We start from the raw sequence: 21,210 nt of genomic DNA, 5'->3' as shown, positions 1-21,210 counted from the left end.
AATGAAATTGCTTCTTATTGATTTTAATTTAGGTTGGAACACTTGCTGTTCAATAATGCCAGCAAAGGAAACTGTGAGTGGGGACAAGATATGATAAAAGAGACAAACTCTGGAGGCCATCAGATACTCGGCTGACCTCCGGTCTCAGCTGTAGTTAAAACGTGATAGGCAGGATTAGGTGCAGGCAAAATAGACACCCAGATGCACCATTTTGCATTCATCTCATCCTCCAGGGCCTCTTACCATTATGGATTCTTTTTATTATTTTTTTAAATTCCAGCTCTAAATATTGTTCAATTAACTTTTACTCGTTTCCTTAGAGATCCTTAGGAGTCTCATTTACAAATAAAATCAAGAGAAGCAGTTAAGGCCAAGTGTTATCAGCATGTCTCCTTAAGAGAGGCTGTCCTTAGCACCAAAATAAAAGTCCTTGAATTCCTGGAGATAAAAAGCTCAAAATGAATGAACTCGAAAACCCAAACGGAGGAATGAAACCATTATGAAAGGACTATTTTTGGCAGGCAGGGGAGACGGTCCCTGTCCTTCTGGATACACCTAGTTACCTTCCCTTTGATGTACTTCCAGCTAATGCTGGTGCCCTTTGATTGAAAATGACCCATATCAACCCTTGGTTAACATAAGCAGAAAAAGAATGTATTGAAAGGATCCTGGACATCTCAAAGAATCCAATCAACCACCAAAGAATCCAGCTTCTGAAAGGGAAGGATCAGAGCAGCTCGGGGGATTCAGGCAGCAGGAACTGAGAGAGATATCTTCATGTCACTTGCCTCAAGCCTCCAATTCCAGGGGGGGAAGGTACGACTGGCCCAGCCTGGGTTTTGGACCTCAAATAGGGGTAGACAGAGCCTGTTGATTAGCATAAGGTCCCGGCAAGACCATGGAGGAGGGACCAATACCCAAAGAGTAGTAAAAAAAAAAAAAATGGTAAAGAGATGCTGGGCAGGCAAAAACAAGAGCAGAATAATAATAGCAACAGCCATGTGCTTGCTAAAGACCAGAGCCTTAATTATATCCTCATTTAATTTTTACATCAACTCTATGAGATAGCAATCATTATTCCATCTCACAGATGAGGAAAAGACACAAAGCTAGTCCATGACAAACCAAGAGAACGCTACAGACTCAGTATGCAAGACCACCATGAGAAAGTCACTCAGCCTTTCCCTGTGCTATTTTACGGTCTCCAGACAACAAAATCAAGCCCAAATGCCTCTGCCTGGCATTGAAGGGCCAATGTATCCAAAACAGGGAGCCTCTCAAATCTCAGCAGTGTCCACCTGTAAGCTGACAGTCACTAATGGCTTTATGCCATACGGAAGCATCTAAGATACAAGGCAGACATGGGTCCAAGCCCCAGAACTGCATGACTTTGCCCACTGGTGAACCACCTTCACTGGCTCACTACTGCCTCTGCTCACGAGTTCCCTGGGCACGTATAAGACATGAGCCAGGCTTTCAAAGGTTTATAGGACACCTACTCCCAGAAAGGTATCTTTCTCATTACTCTATTGCTCCTGAACACTAAGGGACTGAATCAGTATTTCAGCATTTTATTATATGGTTTTGGGGGCCTTCATTTTATTTCCCCAATTTGCACACATTTTTAGAACCTGCATAACACCAAGCAAAGTGCTATACATGTAAAGTTTCCACTAATATTTGACTTGAACCCATTATGTGCCTTGCAATAACATGCAAGAGGATACCTTTTGAAGTTTAAAAAAAACCATAACATCCCACTGGACAGCTCAGGCCTTCATTTCTGTATCTATGGACCGGAAAAGTAAAGTCCAGAAGTCAATGGTTTCACCCAAGACATGGTTAAATTCAACACTGATCCCATTCTTGTCAAACATAAGCAAAGGCTCCTTGGGTTCAAATTAGGCTACTTCCTAGCTGTGTTCGCTGTCTTGGCCAAACAGTTCCATCTCTTACTGTCTCTCTGCCCCACTAGAGAAGGAGTATCTGTCTCAGAGTCATTCCAAGGTGATGAGAAATAATGCATTAAAAAAACTTAACCATTTTGCCCAATCCTATTGCTACCCCTGTAATTTTTATCATTGACATACTGTAATACACATGAATATATTATATATTCAGCATTCCCGGTCAAAAAGATAAGGATATAGCAACCACCAAAATAAAGAAGCAATTCTGGGTGCTCTCGTTTACTCTTTGCATTCTTCACTGCTCTCTCACATTCTTGTGGCCACATGCTCCCAAACTGCCAAGCACAAGTCTCACATCACAGCCGACAAAAAGCCCCACAGCTGTGTGCAGCCTGCACTCAGAAATGACTCAAACACAGCGTCAGGGAGCAGAGGAAAAAGGACGCTGCAAACCCTTTCTATTAAAACAAGGGCTTTGGTTGTGTGGAGACAAAGCTGGTTTGACCTTCCTTCTCACCCCTGAGCTTTCATGCTTGCCGTCTGATTAGCTAGTGTCTGGAACTAATTAACAGGTGTGGCAAGAAAGAAAGAAGGAAAACAAACCTTGGCAACTTTCTCTCGGGAACTGATGACTCCAGATTTATAACAGCTCCTTTAGGACAGAACTGGCAGAGAACTCAGTGAGGCGAGTTCATTATTCACAGTGTCCACCGATTCGGCCTTCCAGTGTACCCACTACCAAGAAGGAAAAGTTAAGAATTCATCCCCGACTACATGATGGTTTCCTTGGCTATAGACAGTGCCCAAAATATCATGGACAAAAACACGTGAGCAGACCAAGCCTGAAGCCTTGGAGAAATCAGAGTGCGAGAACGTGAGTTTGCCCGGCTCCGGGGCTAAGACAGCAATGAAGGAAGCACAAATATTTTCCCCCCATCAAAGACATTACTTCTCTGTAACTACTTGGAAACCTCCAGAAACCAGTACAAATCACACACTACCTTGCAAACATGCCCTCTGCAGACAAAAGGTATAATTATATCCTGTTACCCAAGGTAACTTACCAAGAGCTCCCGAAAGTTTTCTGTAGCCAAAAGAAAATAATAATCTTTAAGTCCCTTACTTTATTCTTGGCCACAGGAAGAAAATACACTTACCCAGTAAGGCTTTTTTTCCCTTACTTCTGTTAACACACATATCATTTAGAGTTTAAAATGCACTCTAGCATTTCATCAACCTTATGTCAGAATACATACAAAGCCTTGATCCCGTACAGTGGCCAAGTATGAAAGAATTTAGACATCTGTCCAACCTGGCCTTCTATCTTCAATCACCTGGCCTTTCCCCTTTTCAGAACCCGGCTATCAGTCTTAAAAGTACCCAGAGTTCAGTCCAGTAAGTGCAATTCACAAGATGTGCCAAGCCGGCACATTCATCTATGTATGAATAGAAGTACCATGTTGTTAGGAAAAAGATGGATGGCTTTGGAGTCAGAAGCCTGGGTCCACCACTTTCAAAAGTATCTGATGCTGGGTAAGTTTCTTAATTAAGCAAAACTTCCATGTGCTCACCTGGGAAGCACAAGGATGAATTTCAGATAAGGTGTGTCCAGCGCCTAGCAAGAGGCCCACCACGCTCACAGTAGGTGCTCAATCAATGGCCACGCCACAGTGCGACACACCTGCAGAAGGAGTAACAGCAGAATTTCCAGACACCCTCCCTCTTCCCTGCAAGACTGGCTGGGCACAGAGGTGTTCATCGTAGAAATCAGGGCTTGAAGCAGGAAACACTACCAAGGAATAAAATTCCCAGACCTCGTGAAAGGACAGGGAGGGGGGCAGCTGTCAGTAGCAGCAGACACAGGCGATCACACCATCCCTAAAAAGGGATTTGCCTTGGTAACTCAAGAGAAATACTAAAACTCTGTGTGGACAGAAAGGTCTGGAGGACTATTTTCCTTTAAGAGTCACTCTGAAATCTGGCTCTGCCAAAGAGAATGAGAAAGTCCTCAGGGAGCTCCTTTTCTTCCCCTTCCCACGTGGTCACACACAGCTGCTCTCATCACCCCTCCCCTGGGTTTCCAAGGCAGGCTCAGGGCGGGGCCTGAGGACCCACTGACACTCCTTCAACACCCTCACTTGAAGACTTCAACATCCTTGTTTATCCCTCATAAAAGAACTTAAAACTGAAACCCAGATTCTTATCGGCTGCACCAAACAAAGGGTATGTGTCCACCCTGCCAATTGTTCCCTGGGAAGGAAGGAGCCCCATCCAGAACCTGAAGAACAATTAAACAGGGATGGATTTTCCCAGCCAACTCGCTTCTTCCCTCCCCAGCAGCGGCCACCCTCGCCCAAGTTCTTGGCCTGCAGATGTGCACTGATACACAGGACCCTGGCTAGAAACCCTTGTAGGCGGACCTGAGCTTCCTGATAGAAGTGTGTTATGTCTCTCACATTCTCCCTATTTTCCACGTCCAAATTCAGCAGCAGGTTGGCAAGTACAGAATATCTACTCTACTTGGAAGAGCCTTTCATTTTAACATTCTGTTGTAGGAAGGAATCAAACATCCTCTAGAGATGTTTTGGATGTGTCTCTACTATACTAACACAGAGACAACCCCCCGACCCATCTCAACAAATCCACAGCTGTGGCAAAGCTTGGACAACTTCCTGGTAATAACCCAGAGTTCAGTGCTTGGATCTGGTATGAGATCGGCCAGAAACAGGAACTTGGGCCGCAATAAAACCAAATAACCAGGAGAGTAAATACACGGGCCTGGGAGACTGTGTGAGGAAAGATTCTATGGCCTCTTCCACCCAGCAGGAGGGCATGGGCGCTACGACCCATTAGCACTCTTGTCAGGGAACTTCTGCAGGCCACTGGCAATCTCCGAAGATCTCTAAGGTCCCCTCTACTTTTCGAATTGCTGAGCAAGAGTGCAATCAGAATGCTCAAGGTATTCTACGCAGTCCTGGATTTCCTAGGCAGCAGAGGCTGGTGTCTTAAAAGCATGCAGGCCTGTCTGCAACCCTCCACAGGTCCCACAAGGCATCACCAACGGGAACCAGAATGGGGAGAAATGGAAGCCAGGAGCTCTGCTAAATGCCCACTCAGGAGCTAAAACAATAACGGCTATTATTCTCAAGTGCTTCCTATTTGCCAGGCCTGTGCCAAACACCTTCCATGACTTACCTCATTTACTCCTTCAACAAATTTGTGGAGCAGGGACTATTAACCCATTTCACAGATGGGCAAACAAAGCCACAGCCCTCTGTCCTGATATCACCCAGACTCCAGTGCTTCCTAGTGCCTGTGCCTCCCAGAAGGCAACTCTCTCCATCAATGACAAGGGTCTCTCCTGGTCCTGTGTTTTCAAGGGGCAGGGATGGAAAATGTGATCACTGTCACACAGGGGACTGCAGTTATGAAATGTTCTTGTGAAAGGTCAGGTAAGGTCTGAAGGAGCGCCCTAAACCGGCGCTATCCGATAAAAATACAGTGCAAGCCACGAATGGGAGCCACATATATAATTTTAAATTTTATGACAGTCACATGAAACAGTAAAAAGAAACAGGTGATATTACTCTTAATATAGTCCACTTAACTCTATATATCTAAAACATTATCATTTCAATAGACAATGTAAAATTTTAATGAGATATTTTACATACTTCTTCCATATGTCTTGGAAATCCAATGTGTATTTTACACTTAAAACACATCTCAATTTGGACAAGTCACATGCCAAGTGCTCAATGGCCACATATGGCTGGGGGTTCCCATACTGGACAGCACAGCTCTACAGATATTTCACAGTAAATTAGCTAAGGCTCAACATTAGAAGGGACCGTTAGGGGGAAAATCCACACCCAGGAAACAAATATGGGCTCACTTGATGTCATCCAAGTACTTGGTATATTACCAACACCACAAATTTATCTGATGTCAGCTTCACGAAAGAATTCCTTTTGCCTTTTATCCCTGCTCTCCAATTTCCTTATCAAACATAATACCGATCAGAGGACAGCTCAAATTTTGAGAAACAAGCTACCCTAAAGGTAACAACGAATGTATTCAGAGTAAACACAAGGTACTTTACCAGGTATAAACAACAGGGGGAAAGGGCCCATTTAGGCAGTCACAGTTTTGAAAACTGTTGTTACCAAGCCCATATGTAACACTTACTTAAACAGCTAAGAATTCAAAAAGGTGTCACTTTGGAATATAAACAGTCCTAAAAGAGCCATCATCTGATGCAGAACCTCTGGGCTTTGAAGAAATGAAAAAATAAGCAACTAATTTTAGATCCCTAAACCTCCATTAGTAAAGCTTACCCATTAGAATATGATGTAACCACCATCAAGAGACTGGACTTTTTCCCCCCTGAATAAATGAATGTGAATAAAGTATGAGCCCAAATCAATTTCATGGATCAGGAAGCCTTTGCACAGGTACTTGCTATTGATACCTGCTGTTTCAGGTCAATTTCAAAATAGCTGTATGGCTTAAAAATTGCCTGTATAGCAGCAAACCTATTTGCAAGGATATAAAAGCCCCTTGGATATGCCTCTCTAAATGCTATTTTCACAGGTTGACTAACATGTCTCAGTATAGCACAGGGATGGCACAAAAGTCCTCTCCCAGGCCAACTCTTACAAAGGATTCTAACCCCCAGTTCCGGCAGGCCTTAGCAGGAAAGAGTTCTGTGATCAATTAGCAATGTCTGCCATGGCTATGGGTAAAGATGAAGGGCCTCACATGTCAATTTGCAATCCCTGTGTAGAAAAACTGCAAAAAACACAGGGGCAAGAAGAATACAAACACACGTGCTACAGACTTTCACTGAATGTTTCTCTCTGCATGCACGCAGAGCATGCGAAGGGTCCCACATTAACAGAGATACAGCAAGGCATGTACATCTTACCCACACAGATAATTTCAGTAATGAGAATACCAAGGGTAACCTAAGCCTGATCCTTCAAGCAGGGGGTATTTAGGGCAAATTAAAACCTAATAGGGGCTTCCCTGGTGGCGCAGTGGTTGAGAGTCTGCCTGCTAATGCAGGGGACACGGGTTCGAGCCCTGGTCTGGGAGGATCCCACATGCCGCGGAGCAACTGGGCCCGTGAGCCACAGCTGCTGAGCCTGAGCGTCTGGAGCCTCTGCTCCGCAACAGGAGAGGCCGCGATGGTGAGAGGCCCGCGCACCGCGATGGTGAGAGGCCCGCGCACCGCGATGAAGAGTGGCCCCCACTCGCCGCAACTGGAGAAAGCCCTCGCACAGAAACGAAGACCCAACACAGCCAAAAATAAAAATAATAAATAAAGTAAAATGTATTCTGGACCACATAATTCCTTTAAAAAAAAAAAAAAAAAAACCTAATAGACCTTTTAATACATCTCCGTCAATAGGCAATGTTCCTGAGTGGTCATGTGTGCCTTAATTCATCCACCACCTACTCTGCCAGCAGAGAAGGAACATAATATCATCCAAAAAGCCAAATTCAAATTCTGATCCCACTATTTCATTAACTGTGGGATCTCTGCTCTCCCCGAGTTCCAGCCCTCCCACCTTTTCTTAGGGTTGCATGGTGTTAACTGAGGGCATAGTTATGCAAGCACTTCTTTCATAAATCTTAAGCAACAGCTATTAAAAACAGGTATCACTGATACCGTCCTATGCGCCTAATGCTTTCCTGGTGCTTTGCGCACAGGATCTCGTTCCATGTTCGCAAGGACTCTGGGATATTGAAACTCCCATTCTACAGATGAGAAAAACAATCAAGTAGGTACAGACCCAAGTTAGTACAGGACAAAGCTCAGATTCACGAACTTCAGCCAGTTAACTTGACTGACAGATCTGTGCAATTCCAAAAACATGCATTTGCCACTGGCCTCTTTCATCTGAATCCACCCATCTTAAGTCTCATTTCCTCAAAACCCTGTTAAAGGTCCCTAGGCATCTGAGAGTTATTTCCACAGACTGCTTTGTTTATCTGGTCAGAGTGCTTACGGTTCCCCCAGCTTCTCCAGAAATCAATTTTCCCTCGACTCGGCATCTCGAGTGAAGGCACAAACCTCAGGAACCAGCAGGTCCCTCACATCAGTTAATACACTGCAGTAACTGAGACGTTTTTCTTTTAAAAAGCACATCCTAAAAAGGTCCAGAAAGAACTCTAATGCCAGAGTCACCCACCCTCTATCACATAAAATAATTTCAGCAGTTTCTGCGCAAATTGACCAATTGAGAAAATGAGGGGCTGATGCCTAAAACTGTCAAGTGATTTTCCGCACCCTCCACACGTGGCCTCTGTACACACGTAAGCAGAGAAAATGACTAGTTTTGGAAGAGAAAACAACTGGCTGGGAGACGAATAAAAGAGGGCAGGCACCGAGTAGCGATGTGTGCTGGGAAACTTAACTTATGCCTAAGCACATTTGGACTGACATGATGCACAGCTAACACCTGTTTAACCAAGGGCATTAGACAACATGGTCAACCGATACCTGTCAAGCAAGCCCAAATGGTCAGTTCAGGCAAGCCCTTCTCCTAGACCAACCTGCCCAAAGCCATTACCAGGCAACAGATCAACATTCATCTTCACGCTCTACAGTCAGCTCAAGCAAGTTCTGCTGCCCTCTACCTACCTTGTGTCACTGTCACCGTCACCAGGACAACCAAAGCAGAAATGAGACCGCCTACTTTTCCTGCATCGACCCTACAGCCAAGGTCATTTCTGATGCAAATGAACACCAGATTCACAGAATTTAGCCTAAATTATTCCACAAGAGAGAAAAAAAAAAAAGGTTTGTGACCATCAAAACCTAACCCTGCTGCCCCATGAGACATCTGACCCCTAATTAGAATATATCATTTTCAGCAATAGATACCCTGGTGACCAGTAATAGGAAGTACAAATTTAGCTTCTCCGTTTTTAAAGATGGACTTCAAACACCATGACAATATATATAAACTCAGTTCTCTTAAGAAAGATGTTGACCTTGGATATCATGTCTCTTAAGAGGATGCAATGTGACATTTCTGGAAAACACATACAATGATATTATTACTGTCTTGTAAAATGTCCTGTAAGTGTTCTAGAGAGCATTAGCTGCTCATTCTCTAAGTGCTCAAAAATGACTACCAACACCTAGATACTGAGGATTGAGCAGGTGGAAGGACTGAGGTCTCGCCCTCAAAGGGCATAGAGCCTAATTAGGCTCTGAGTCATATATGAACAATTCACACAGATGTACCATATATTATAATGACTACTTAAAGAACATGTGCTGGAATTAGGGTGAAGAAATTACCTCCTCAAATCTTCCAAATGCCCATACCAAAAGCTGGACACACTACTCCATCCAAAGTTCAGGTTTTCCTATGTTGTTGTTGGATGAATTAAGATACATGATATTTCCAACACAGATTAAAAATCCATACATGTGTCACATGCAAAAAATTATTAGACCAGGGAGATTATATGAAAAAATTAAGCTCTTTGGCAAGGGACCCACTAAGGTGACATCTCCAATATTAATTTACTAGATTCTACTGTATTGGTCACTGGCCTTCCCTCTCTTACCCCCCATATCATGCCCTTCTTGGGGAGTTTGGTAACAAGAAAGTGACCAAGGGCACTAGTTCTTAAATGAGAAACTTTTTAAAATTGAACAAGCCAACAGCAATTTAGATCAGCAGTAAACCTGCCACATTATTATGAAGTATCCAAGCAGCAGGCTATGTGCAGAGCCAAAAAAACAACACAGCCAGGAGAGGTGAACTTCAGACCCAGAGGAAGGGCGCCACTTCATCAGCCAATGACGCACGTGGTTGCGCTAGCGCATGCGCACACATACACATACACACACAAGCAATCCAGGCAATCAAAACCCCAAACAAACAACAGCAAAAAAAGAAAAAGAGAAAAAAAAAGTGTCCCTCGGGTAGAAATCTAGAAATCACCTATGCAGGTGGCAAACACCTCCAGAGATCAGCTGAGAATTCTAAATAACCACTGCGGGCCAGGTGAGGGCCCCAGCTCAAGGGGCAGCCACTATTTAATTCCAGCTTACTGCTGTCACCCAGCAAGACACATGCCCTACGTTGCTATACCTTCCAATTTTCCAGGAGTTGCGCAGACGTTTATGAGAAGCCCCCATGCGGGCAGGAGTCTCCATCCGTTTTGGTCACCACTGTCTCCCCAGTGCCTGGCACGCTGCAGGCATTCAGGATACACTTGATGACATGAATGAGAAATGCCCCGTTTTTTAATTCAACTTTTTTTCAACACAATATGGCCAAACAGAGCACCTGCTGGCCAGAGGTCCCCTGCAGAGCTCCAAATAACCCGAATGACTGTCCTTTCTCCATTCCTCTTTTCCAGAGTAAGCTCAGGAACTACCTTGGGGATTTCTTTTTAGATAAAGAATCCTGCCACCACCATCCCAATCCTAAATCACATTCAATAGTTTTAAAATCCAGGCATAACTTCATTGGCATGAGCAAACTTCCTTTTTTCCTTTTTTTTTAACCTGGACTCCAGGAGAAATCAGGTTTCCTGTTTAAAAAAGAAAATCATTAACCAAGATCCACTCACTACCTTGTTTCTTAATTCGCCCAGGATATTGTGCAGCAGGGTTTGCGAAATAATCAAAGGGTTCTTAACGCCTTAAAAAGCAAACTCTCAGAGTAAAGCTAACCGGAAGGACCCCTCACAAATCACATTACAATATGGGCTGGGAATCTGAGTTGTGTATTGCAGAAAGGCCACAACCTCCCAAACCACCCAGTGTGTAATCAACAATCCCTAAAAATTCCGGAAGAATTTTAGAAGCCATTTAGTTAAGGGTGAGGAAAACAACCCCAAAGAAACTGAGGGTCTTGCCCAGATCCCACAGCTGGCTTGGTGGGCTTCCATGGCTAGTTCTAAACTCCCAGAGAAAAAATCCAGAACCCAAACCATCTCGTGCCAAGCACAACTCCCTTAGACATTTTCCTGAAGTCATAATTCAGAGCCTGCAGGCCACACTCAAATGATACATGGGATGACAATAATAACCCATTATTATAACATAACCATATTCAACGCCCCAGACGAAAGTTCTCAAATTATAAACTAAATGAATTTAGATCTTTTTGAAGAGGATTCAGAAAAACTCACCAACAGCAAACTCACTCTATTCACAGTTATTATCAGCTTATTCAGAAGCTAAAGTAATTTGCAGAAAGGTCATCTCTTCAATGTAACCAAATAAAATGCTATAGTAATTGCCTTACTTCCTTATTTAATTGTAGCAAATACAGGAAAACACCTTTATTTCACCCAGTGTTTACTTTATGGTACTTGCTTATATGGGAATAGTAGTGTCAAATACAAACGGCTGGGTCTGTCTTTTAACCAGCCTTCCTGTGCAATTAGGAAAAACATCTTCCAAATGAACAGCAACCATTCTGACTCGAAATAATTCTTTTTTTTTTTCCCCCATTTATTTATTTATTTATCTTTGTCTGCTTTGGGTCTTCCTTGCTTCGCGCGGGCTTTCCCGGCGAGCGGGGACTACTCTTTGTTGCGGTGCGCGGGCTTCTCATTGCGGTGGCTTCCCTTGTTGCAGAACACGGGCTCTAGGCACCCGGGCTCAGTAGTTGTGGCTCGCGGGCTCTAGAGCACAGGCTAAGTAGCTGTGGCGCACGGGTTTAGTTGCTCCTCGGAATGTGGGATCTTCCCAGACCAGGGATCGAACCTGTGTCCCCTGCACTGGCAGGCAGATTCTTAACCACTGCACCACCAGGGAAGTCCCTGACTCAAAATAATTCTGAGAGACAACTAGAGAGACATATTTTACCTACCCCCCCAACAAAGGTGACCTTGAACAAGTGACAACCTCCTTTTGGGTTTAGTTTCCTCATCCTAAAGTAAGGATACTCACGGTTTCTTCCAGAGAGGATTAAAGGCATATAAGAAGCTCAGACACAGCGGCTAGATCATGGCAAGTGCTTGGTGAGTATGGGCTCTTATAACCATTGTTCCCATTTTAGAGATTCAAAAAATGAGGCCCATTTGCTCAACATAACACTGCTACAACAGATCAAGAATTTCAACCTGGACCTCTGAGGTCTCCCAGACCCCCACTACCACCCAACCCCACTTTCACAGGATGTTGAGGAATTTGCCCAGTGACATAGTGAAATGCCAGCTACCCAGTGACATAGCCAAGGCCAAGACTATGGCTCTTAACCGCCACACTCACTGAATTGAAACACTTCAGGAAAAATGATATATTTTAAAAAACGAACAGAACTCATTTTTTATAAATAACCATCGCTTTGTAAATGAATCCTACTGATGATACGTGACTAACTTGACTCTTGAAAAGTCGATGACATTTCCTCACTAATCTGGACTATGCTTTTATGTTTGGTAAATGGCTAATGGCTGTGTCTCCTACCCAAATTATTCCAAATTGATGAGTTTATCTGATTTAAGTGCACTGTGGAATTCATGTGGCTGCAATGGTGTCAGAATTCAAACACCTCTTGGATTCATCTAATAACTCATATGAATTCCTCAAAAGTATACCCACTGCAGTATCAACTGACAACCTGCTTCCCTCTCCTTGTTAAGAAAATAGTATCACAGACCCAAAAATAAGAGCAGTTGTCCTATTTTCTTACATGGAAGTGTTACATATTCCATGAACTATGCTTTCATTGCTTCTTTTTTAGTTGCTAGATTTCGGCAGCCAACTGTGTCACTTTGCTACAGCCCCAAAATAGCTAAGTCGAGTAGTTTAAAATCATTTTGTTGTTTGGTCAGAAAACCATCATGCTGATTTCTGTTTGCAAAAAAACTGATTAGAGGGCAGGAGCTTTGCACGCACAGTGTGTGGTTCTCTCTTGTATACTCTGGAGGTCTGAATCCATGAAGATATGGAGACAAGGGCATACGTGTGTTCAAGTGTCACACAAGTACAAAATAAAAGCAACACCCAAAGACTACTGTTTGTTTCCCATTAGTGGCACACAATTAAAACCCAGAAATGACAGTCAAAGGTAGACCCATTCCTCCTTGGTTACCACACAGCACAGCAGGCCTTACAAGGGGGATGGGCATTCCAGGGTGCAGGACCAAGCAACTCTTTCTACAGAGGATAACACCACACAGGGATCTTGCATGGTACATTTTAAGCCTGCAGAAAACATTTTTCACTTTTTAAGCAGGGAAAGAGGAGACCTCCTTTGCGATGTGAGCAAGGAGGTTATCTCAGACTTCACGGAGGCTTTCTCATTCCTTTAAACCTCAAAATGCAACCATTTTACTAATTATACATGGGATGCTCTCATGCCAGCCTCCCTCGCCCTCAAGAACAAATCCAGGCACAAAAATCATCATGCACGTTTATATAAATTTTTTGAAAATGTTTTTGTTTTTACATATAATTGTCTTTTTCAGTTCAATTTTCTTCTTTCTCTATATTCCTACCCAAATCTCTCTAACACACACACACACAAAATGGTTAATTTATTGAGCACTTACTATTTACCATGCACTGTGCTAAGTCCTTTAGCATGCATTCTCATTCAAGCCTCACGAAGACCTTAGGAGTCAGGGTCCTATCACTATGCCAATTTGCAGAGAAAGAGAGGGCAAAAAAGTGAGGCACAGAGAAGTTAAGTAACTTGTCTAAAGCAGCACAGCTAGTAATGGCAGAGGCCGATTGGCTCGAGATGATATTCTGATGTATTTTAAACAACTTTCCATAGCTACCTGGTTCAGAAAGGAAATAAAAAGTATTAACAAGTTCTAGGCTCCTAAAAGATTTCTCCTTTTCATATGCAGATAAAACAGTACAGTGATCCTCCTTCAGTGTGGAAGTTGCCTCCCACCCTCCACCCCAAGAGCAGCAGGAACACCACCCAATTCAGTTAAGGGGGCTCCGAAAAGAGAAACCGGGCACATCTGGAACCTGGTTAGCTGACTGGCATTCCCCCACCCAGCCCTAAGAGCACTTTTTACAATGGTTTTTTTAAAAAATAATCATATCAAGTGCTGTAGTCATAAAAATTTTGAGACTGCAGAGGCCTGGCAAACCAACTCACAAAGATCATATATTTTTTCTGTCAAAACACCAAACATTTTGCTACGAGTCATACCAGATGAAATGGCCCCTCCAATTATAGGTGTCCCTATAGGAGACAACTGCTCATGAAGCCCTCTAGCTACCTCAAGCGATCTTGCACAGCCATCACTGATAAACCTCACAGTGCTTCTCATAATAGGAAAAAACCACAAACTTATCAGTTACATATTTCAATCATCACAGGCTTTTCTGAAAATGAAATTCACCTATATTACTTCCAAACTTTTTTTTTTAAGAGACATTAACAATTCCTTTGTCTTGAAAATTTGAGACAAAAAGGAATTGTACGAAAAAAGCAAGGAGAGGTAAACGGTATTTAAAAACATGCATCATTTTTGGAGTGATTTTTTTGGTTAGAACTCCATGTAAACAAATAAAAAATAAAAAGTCAAAGCAAAGTCAGTAACAGAGAACTTTTTTTACAGATGTGCATTTGCTCTTCTGAGTGCACACAACACTGCCACAGTTCTGGAATTGGGTCTTTTACAAGCAAGATGGTCACTTCCATTTCTCAGACAGGCAAACAAAGGTATGGGATCGTTTAATCATTTGGGAATACTTACTGAGGGCCTAATGTGTACCAAGACAACCTCATTCTGGTTCAAATTCAGCAACGGCCCATGGAATTCCACAAGCAGCTCTCACCGCCTGTTGGGGGCAGGCTATTCTCAGAAGAACATTCTCACTTTCCTGAGCCCCTCCCTCAGTAGCTACCAGCTTTGCCCAGATCAAGCTCAGACGGAGAACTAAAAGTGGAGGCAGGGCACATCTCCTTGGCTTCCTTTATATTGTTAGATACACAGACCTTTTATTCTTTACACAGCCAGCCAAAAACGCAGCTTCGCTCATTACCACCCCTCACCTGATAATGGTCAACCTATAACCAAAGCCCACCAAGAGCTTACTGGGGGGGGGGGGGGGTCAAGCACTTTTGAGATAACTTCAGATGCTTTGAATTTCTCCCATAAAGTCTGATTTATTAAATGTGACTACATGAAAGATATGCCCTAGAATTAAAGCGTTAATCACAACTTTTTTCATTCTTGAAACTCAGAATGCACACCCATATTACAACTTTATCCTGCTTAGGAATGACATTGCATTGTCCTGCATGCTTTGAGTAGAATGCTGAAGGTATATTCAGATTTAAAAGAAAAAAAACAAAACAAAACACCTTTCACCATAAAAGGAAAGAGGTAAAGCAACAAAGCACTAGCAACACTTAATTGCTTTCCTCACCTAGGTATGGCTAATGTGTCCAGACTGTCCTTTTGGTCAAGAAGTTTCCAGGAAAATGAGGGAGGGGTAAGGAAGTAGGAGGGGATCCCTAATAATAATTGTTCTGGGGCATTTTAAATGCTCTTTCATAAAAGGCAAGAAAGTTCATTTCAATTAGTGCAGTGATATGTAACTGATTATACTACATTAACTTGGGAGTTTTTCAGAATAGAAAGATGAATCAGAAAGGGTTTTTGTTTTATTTTGCTATGTTAAATCATCAGCATTCCCCATACTGCCTCATTTAAACAATGTTATCTTTTATTCTGTGAAAACGGGTCCATAATTAAGGGGAGATGCCCAGAGCTTCACAACTGGTTAGTTCTTTTTCTCATTTCAGCCAACCTTTCCAATAACCATTCTGCCTGTGGCAACAGGAACTTCCCTACTTCCAAAAGGTCCTGTCATGCCTATTTGTACTAATATTCTTCATCAACTCTGTAATATGAACACTGTTTAGAAGGAAACATCGAAAATTTTATTCCATGACTGCATTAGAGGGACCAAGTTTCAAGACTGGACAAAGATCCTCCATTTTCAAATAAGACACTTTGGGGAAGGGGCTGGGGGGGCATGGTTTCTCACCCCATCCCTGAAGAGCAAGATTGCTGACTTACAAATATGTTACTTCTGCATTTTTCTAATAAGGCCATAAAGGATGTCCATCAGGACTAAAGCATGTACATGCAAATACACCAAGAGACAGCTCAGAGGGAGATTCGCAGGACATCAATCATAGATCCTCCGATTCTGACACATCCAAGGTACACAGCAGAGCTTACCCATCTGAAATGTTTCCAACATCAGCCTCCTAGATGTAATGTCATTACTGTACAAAACATATCAGAATCAAAGAGAAGGTTTCAGCTCTGAGGGCAGAAAGAGAAGTCAATTAAAAAAAAAAATTAAGTTTCTGCTGAATAGCTTAAGAATGTAAAATGCACAAAATGTTAACCCTTCCAAATAACATAATTTATTTGCTGTTGGAGGCACTTAAATTCTCAATGATTAGAAATGTATACACCCAATGCTTAAATGAACTGTGTGTAAGATTTGCTTTAAAATAATGAGGTGTTGGGGAGGATGGGGTGGGCAATGGAAGAGGGAAAATTGAGTTGTAACTGTTACAGCTGAGTAGGGGGTTCACAGGGGCCCATTATGTTTTTCCATTTTCATAAATTTTTCCATAATATTTTTTTTAGATGTCAGAAAACAACGTCCTATGCACTACATCATGTTGATAACACTTGTGCTCTGGAAATGGAAATATCCGTTGAAACATTAATGGCGACACGGGTCCCACACCTGCCATACTGTTGTTGAGAGACTAAAAGCCACTGTTTCCCATCCTCTGGGGAAAGACTCAGGCCAGGGCAATGTTTGCAAAACCCTTCCAAATTAAAGTTACCCTGTATCTTTCACAGGAGCTGAGAACAAATGTATCAGAAAAGTTAGCACGATTCTGAGAGGAAACAAAATAACCAACAAGGGATTTTGGTGAAGATGTCACAAGGAGGACCCTAATCCAACACCAGAAGCATCTTTGTCCCTCGTGTCAACCAGATAAAGCCTTCCCAGGTCAGGGCTGCCAAGAAGGGGCGTCCCAAAGCGAACTCGGGTCCCCAGCGGTTGAGAGCCGCCCAGGAGCACCAGGGCGGAGCTGAGGCCGCCTCTCCGCTCCCAGGAGCATCTGCAGCGGCCCAGCCTCCAGCCCCAGCCTCATCCCACCACGGCCCCACGGCACCTAGGCGGGTGGAGGTGGCGGGAGCCTGACGAGTGGCTCGGGGGCGCCCCCTGAGGTCCAGCAGTGTCGCGGCAGTTTCGGAAAATGGAAAGCAGGCGTCTCCGGCTCTTGACATTTTAACTTTGGTTGCAAAGGCTGCTGCTGCACCCTCTCAGGGCGCACTTTCCCAAACCACAACCCTCCTTACCCGCGCCTCGCACTACTGCCCCTTCCCTTTCCGACACCCTTCGGCTCCCGAACCACGGAATGGGCTATTTACCTCGTAGCGTGAGCACGCATAGAAAATGTGGAAGACGAAAACTGTCCCAGCCCGACGCAGGCGGCATCACTGGTGGTCCCATTTTGGATTTCAAGGCTTCCTCAGACATCAGGAAAAAGAAATCGCAGCTTGGCCCACTGACTGCACACCCGAGTGTAAGGAGAAGGCCAGAAGTGGAATTAGAAATTCCTCGTATTTTGCAAGGCTGCTCCCCTGCTGCCTCCCACTCACCCCAGTAAAACGTGACCCTTACGAAGCTCAACCCCAGTGTGCACCTGAGCCCACTCAGCCGGCAAGTCCACGACAAAGAAAAAAGTCTAGGAGGAGCAATGATTAACACAAATACTGAGCACTGGGGAAGCAAGGGAGATGTTTAAGGGTAAATGTCCACACCGCCCCCAGGTCCCAGTGGAGGCAGGACCCTGGTGAGCAAACCCCAGGCCTCGGGTGAGTGTGAACGCACGTCCTCGCTCGGCATCCGAGCTGGGGTTCTGGGCTGTGGCCGGAGTTCCGTGCGGTTCCAGGGACAGGAGAATGCGCAGAGGGAAATGCGAGGTGCCCGAAGAAAAGACAGTGCTTTGCCTCTCTGCCCCTCGAGGCCACCCCCGTGCCTGCAAAGGGGAAACTCGCTGCCAGTCCCCGAGGGCAGCAAGAGCGCCCGCGACCTCCTCCAGGGCGCACGACGGAGCTGGGGGACCCGGTGCACCAAAACCGTGCGCTCGGGCCACCCGGGGACAGGCGGCTACGACAAGGGGGAGCAGAAACATCGGGGGGCAGGTTCCTTTTTTTCTGGATCGCACCCTCCTCCGAATATCCAGGAGCTGGTGGATGAGAAGGCAGAAAAACGGAGGGGGGGGGGGGTTCCCTGTCCTTAGGAGAGCAAAGGATGAAAAACGAATCGCTCCCTTCTTCCCACCCCCTTCCCCGACTAGGGCACAGGACGAGGCCTCCACCTGGGGGAGGGGGCCGGACAGACCGAAGGGAGCTCGGGGGCAGCCTGGGGGGAAAGGGGAGGCTACAAGAAGAAAGAGGGAGACAGCTGGCTGGCTTCTGCCCTCCCCTAGTGGAAAGAAGAAGGGGGGGTCGACTGGTGGAGGGCTGGAAGTGGAGGGTCGCCGAGCCGCACACCGCTACGTGCGATGATTTATTATCTTCATCAATGGCCAATACTGTTCCTGTCTTAACCCGACCAGAAAAGAGCGGGTCTGGGTCTGCCAGCCGCGAACAGCCTGCAAAAGGGTAAAGATGAAGGTAGGCAGGGCGCGAGACAGAAAAAAATCTGCCCCGGCACGAACAGCAACTCAGCCGCCGACCCGCCCCCCACCCCGCGCCCCAATCCGAGCAGCCCAGCCAAGCAGAGTTGGGGGATAAAGGGGCCACGGGCCCGGGCTGGGGGAGCCACGAATTTCCCTAAACCGCCTGCTCCCTGCCCTCCCACCGCGCCCAGGCCCCCGCGCCCAGGAAGGCTCCATCGCGCCGGCACCGAAGCTCAGCCCGTGCCCCAGCTTCGAGCCAGAGTCGTCCCTGACCCCCGAGACCAGAATGCACCCTGCTCCCAACATCCCCAGTCCGCCACGGCCAGCCTCCAGCTTCCAGTCCCCGAACACTAGCCTCTCCAAAGAGTCGGAGAGCAGCAAATCAAGCCCCCCCTTCTGAACCCCTTCAATCCTCGCCTGAGCGACGGACGCACCCTGGGCCCCCCAAACCCACAGAGACATACTCCCCACGGCCCCAATCTCCCCAACAGCCCCAGAGCGCTAGCTCTCCCGAACAGCGGCGGGTCAACAGAACGAGTCTTCTTTTCTCCTGACTCCGACTCCCCCAGGCCCCCTAAACCCGAGCGAGAGACAAGACTCCTGCGGCCCCTGTCCCCCTCCCCGGCCAGCCCCTGCTTCCACCCTGCCCAACCACCAGCCTGCCTAATTACGCCGCCAGACCCAGCGGAGCGGCTCCCTCTCTCCTCCGCGGGCGTCGACCCCCCTCCACCCTCTCCGGGGTCCCCGGGACGGGCACCCGAGCTCCATGCCCCGGCGGCAACTCCGCATCCCCTGCGCGCGCTGGCCAGGGCCGCGTCCCCTCGGCGGCCGGCACTCACCGGGGAAGCACACGACATAATGGAGCACGGAACTGGTGATTTTCAGGAACAAAATCCACCAACACGGTTCCAGTAACCTCCGCATGTCCGAAAACGCACATCGAAAAGAAAAAAGCAGGGGGGGGGGGGTAAACTTGTTGAATAAGTTCTTGCCTCGGTGTAAGCCTCCGCTAAGCCCGGGCTCTTCCCCTGCTAGTCCGCTCTACTGGGCCCCCGCGCTCGGCGGACCGAGTCCCCCTGGAATCCGGGAAGCCGCCGAGCGCCCCCCGGAAAATCTCAAAAAGTAACCGAGAACGCGGAGCCACGCTGGGGACGATCCTCGGCGGAGAAGGGCTGCTTTCCGTTCAAAAAGGAGCGAGCCGAGCGGGCAGGGCGAGGAGTCGGCGGGCGGCGGTGATGCCTGGGGCCCGGGGTAGGCAAGGACCGCAGGCGGCGGCGGCGGCGAGCAGCCGAGGATCCCCAACTTGAGTCGGCAGAGCAGCCCGAGAGCCGGCGGGCGGTGGCGGGGCTGAGCGCGGCGCTGCGTCTCCGGGCTTCAGGCAGGCAGCTCCTTCCAGGGCCCGGGGAAGGAAGAAGGCATGTTTGCGAGCGGGGAAGGGGAGGGTAAAGGCGGGGGGAGCGAAGAGCCCCCCAAAATAGAAACAGCCAGAGGAAACCGAGGGAAACACAAAGGATCTCAGAGGGGCGCTGGGGCGAGGGCGCCTTCAGTCCATGCTCCTGAAAGTTGTGGCTCTGGCGCGAGCTGCGGAGGATCGGGGAGCGCGGGGCTGGAAACTAGCCATGCCTCCATACAGGAAGTAACATGTGAGCATGGATCCTGGCAGAGACTTTAAAGCCGGCGAGCGAGCGAGCAAGGGGCGCGCGGCGGCGGTGGCGGCGGCGCGCGACCCAGGGCGCGCAGCCGGGCTGCCGGCGGCGGGCGGGCGCGCGCGCCCCGCGCTCTTAAAGCAGCCGCACTCGGCTCCCGCCTCGCAGGCGTCCCACAACCCGGTTCTCCCCGCCCGCAGCCCCGGGTGCTGCAGAGTCGTCTGGGGCAGTTTCGGGGCTGGGGGCCGCTCCGGACGGGTCTCGGAGAGAGGGAGGAGAGCGACTGCCTTCGGGACCGGCGAGTCTCTGCCAGATTCCAGTCCTGCGAGTTCTTAAAGACGCCGCGCTGCGAGCGGGCTTGGCGAGGTTTCCCCCGCCCCCGTCTGCGTTGCTCGCGTATCCGAGACTTGGGGGGCCCTGGCTCCGGTTTGAGGAGAGGAGGGGGCGGCCTGCTGCCTTTACAGGGCGAGGAGGTTTCATGTTGGGTTTCTTCGCCCTGGCAGCACCGCGGTGGGGCGCGCCCTGCCCGCCCCTTGCTCACTCCCTGCTCGCGCCCCCATCCCGGCGAATGCCCCTGCCTGGAAACAAAGCCAAGCGGCCTTCGCACTCGGGCTCCTCGTTGGGGTTTAATTTCTTTCTTTCTTTTTTTTTTTTTTTTCTTTTTGGGCTTTCTTTGGTCTTGTTCCCGGCCAGGGAGAGGTGGGGGAGGGGAGAAATATCGATCCTAGGCTTGCAAAAACCAGCCCTTTCGAGTCCCACACACCCTTTACCCGCGCCACGGTGGATCAGTGGCGGAGTTTTCCCAACTCGCCGCTCCACGGGAGGAGGGAAGGTTCCCGCACCACGGCCTGCTGGTGGGGAGGGTGCAGGAAGTGCGCCTCTAACCCCTGGCTGGGTGAAAGCTGCGCCGCGGGGCAGGACAGATTTCCTGGCAGCTACCCCGGGGAGCGGCAACCACTTTAGCAATCGTGGAGA

General features: G+C 47.1%; 1 protein-coding gene across 5 annotated transcripts in view; it reads right to left on the bottom strand.

Annotated features, from left to right (window-relative positions):
- The window catches only part of PTPRG (protein tyrosine phosphatase receptor type G), a 726,426-nt gene extending 706,152 nt beyond the window's left edge, over positions 1 to 20,274 (bottom strand). For 2 of the 5 annotated variants that reach the window (XM_059940105.1, XM_059940106.1), the window contains exons 1-2: positions 19,429 to 20,274; positions 17,334 to 17,474 (exon numbers count right to left, since the gene is read on the bottom strand). In XM_059940105.1, coding sequence (XP_059796088.1) covers positions 17,334 to 17,474; positions 19,429 to 19,513 — 226 coding nt within the window. In that variant the 5' untranslated portion in view covers positions 19,514 to 20,274. The remainder of the gene's footprint in view (positions 1 to 17,333; positions 17,475 to 19,428) is intronic. The other 3 variants (XM_059940109.1, XM_059940110.1, XM_059940107.1) reach the window with 2 other exon arrangements.
- Between the last annotated feature and the right edge of the window lie 936 nt (positions 20,275 to 21,210).

The sequence above is a fragment of the Balaenoptera ricei genome, chromosome 11, assembly GCF_028023285.1.
Source record: "Balaenoptera ricei isolate mBalRic1 chromosome 11, mBalRic1.hap2, whole genome shotgun sequence".
Taxonomy (NCBI): domain Eukaryota; kingdom Metazoa; phylum Chordata; class Mammalia; order Artiodactyla; family Balaenopteridae; genus Balaenoptera; species Balaenoptera ricei.
This window is presented reverse-complemented; position numbering and strand designations above follow the sequence as displayed.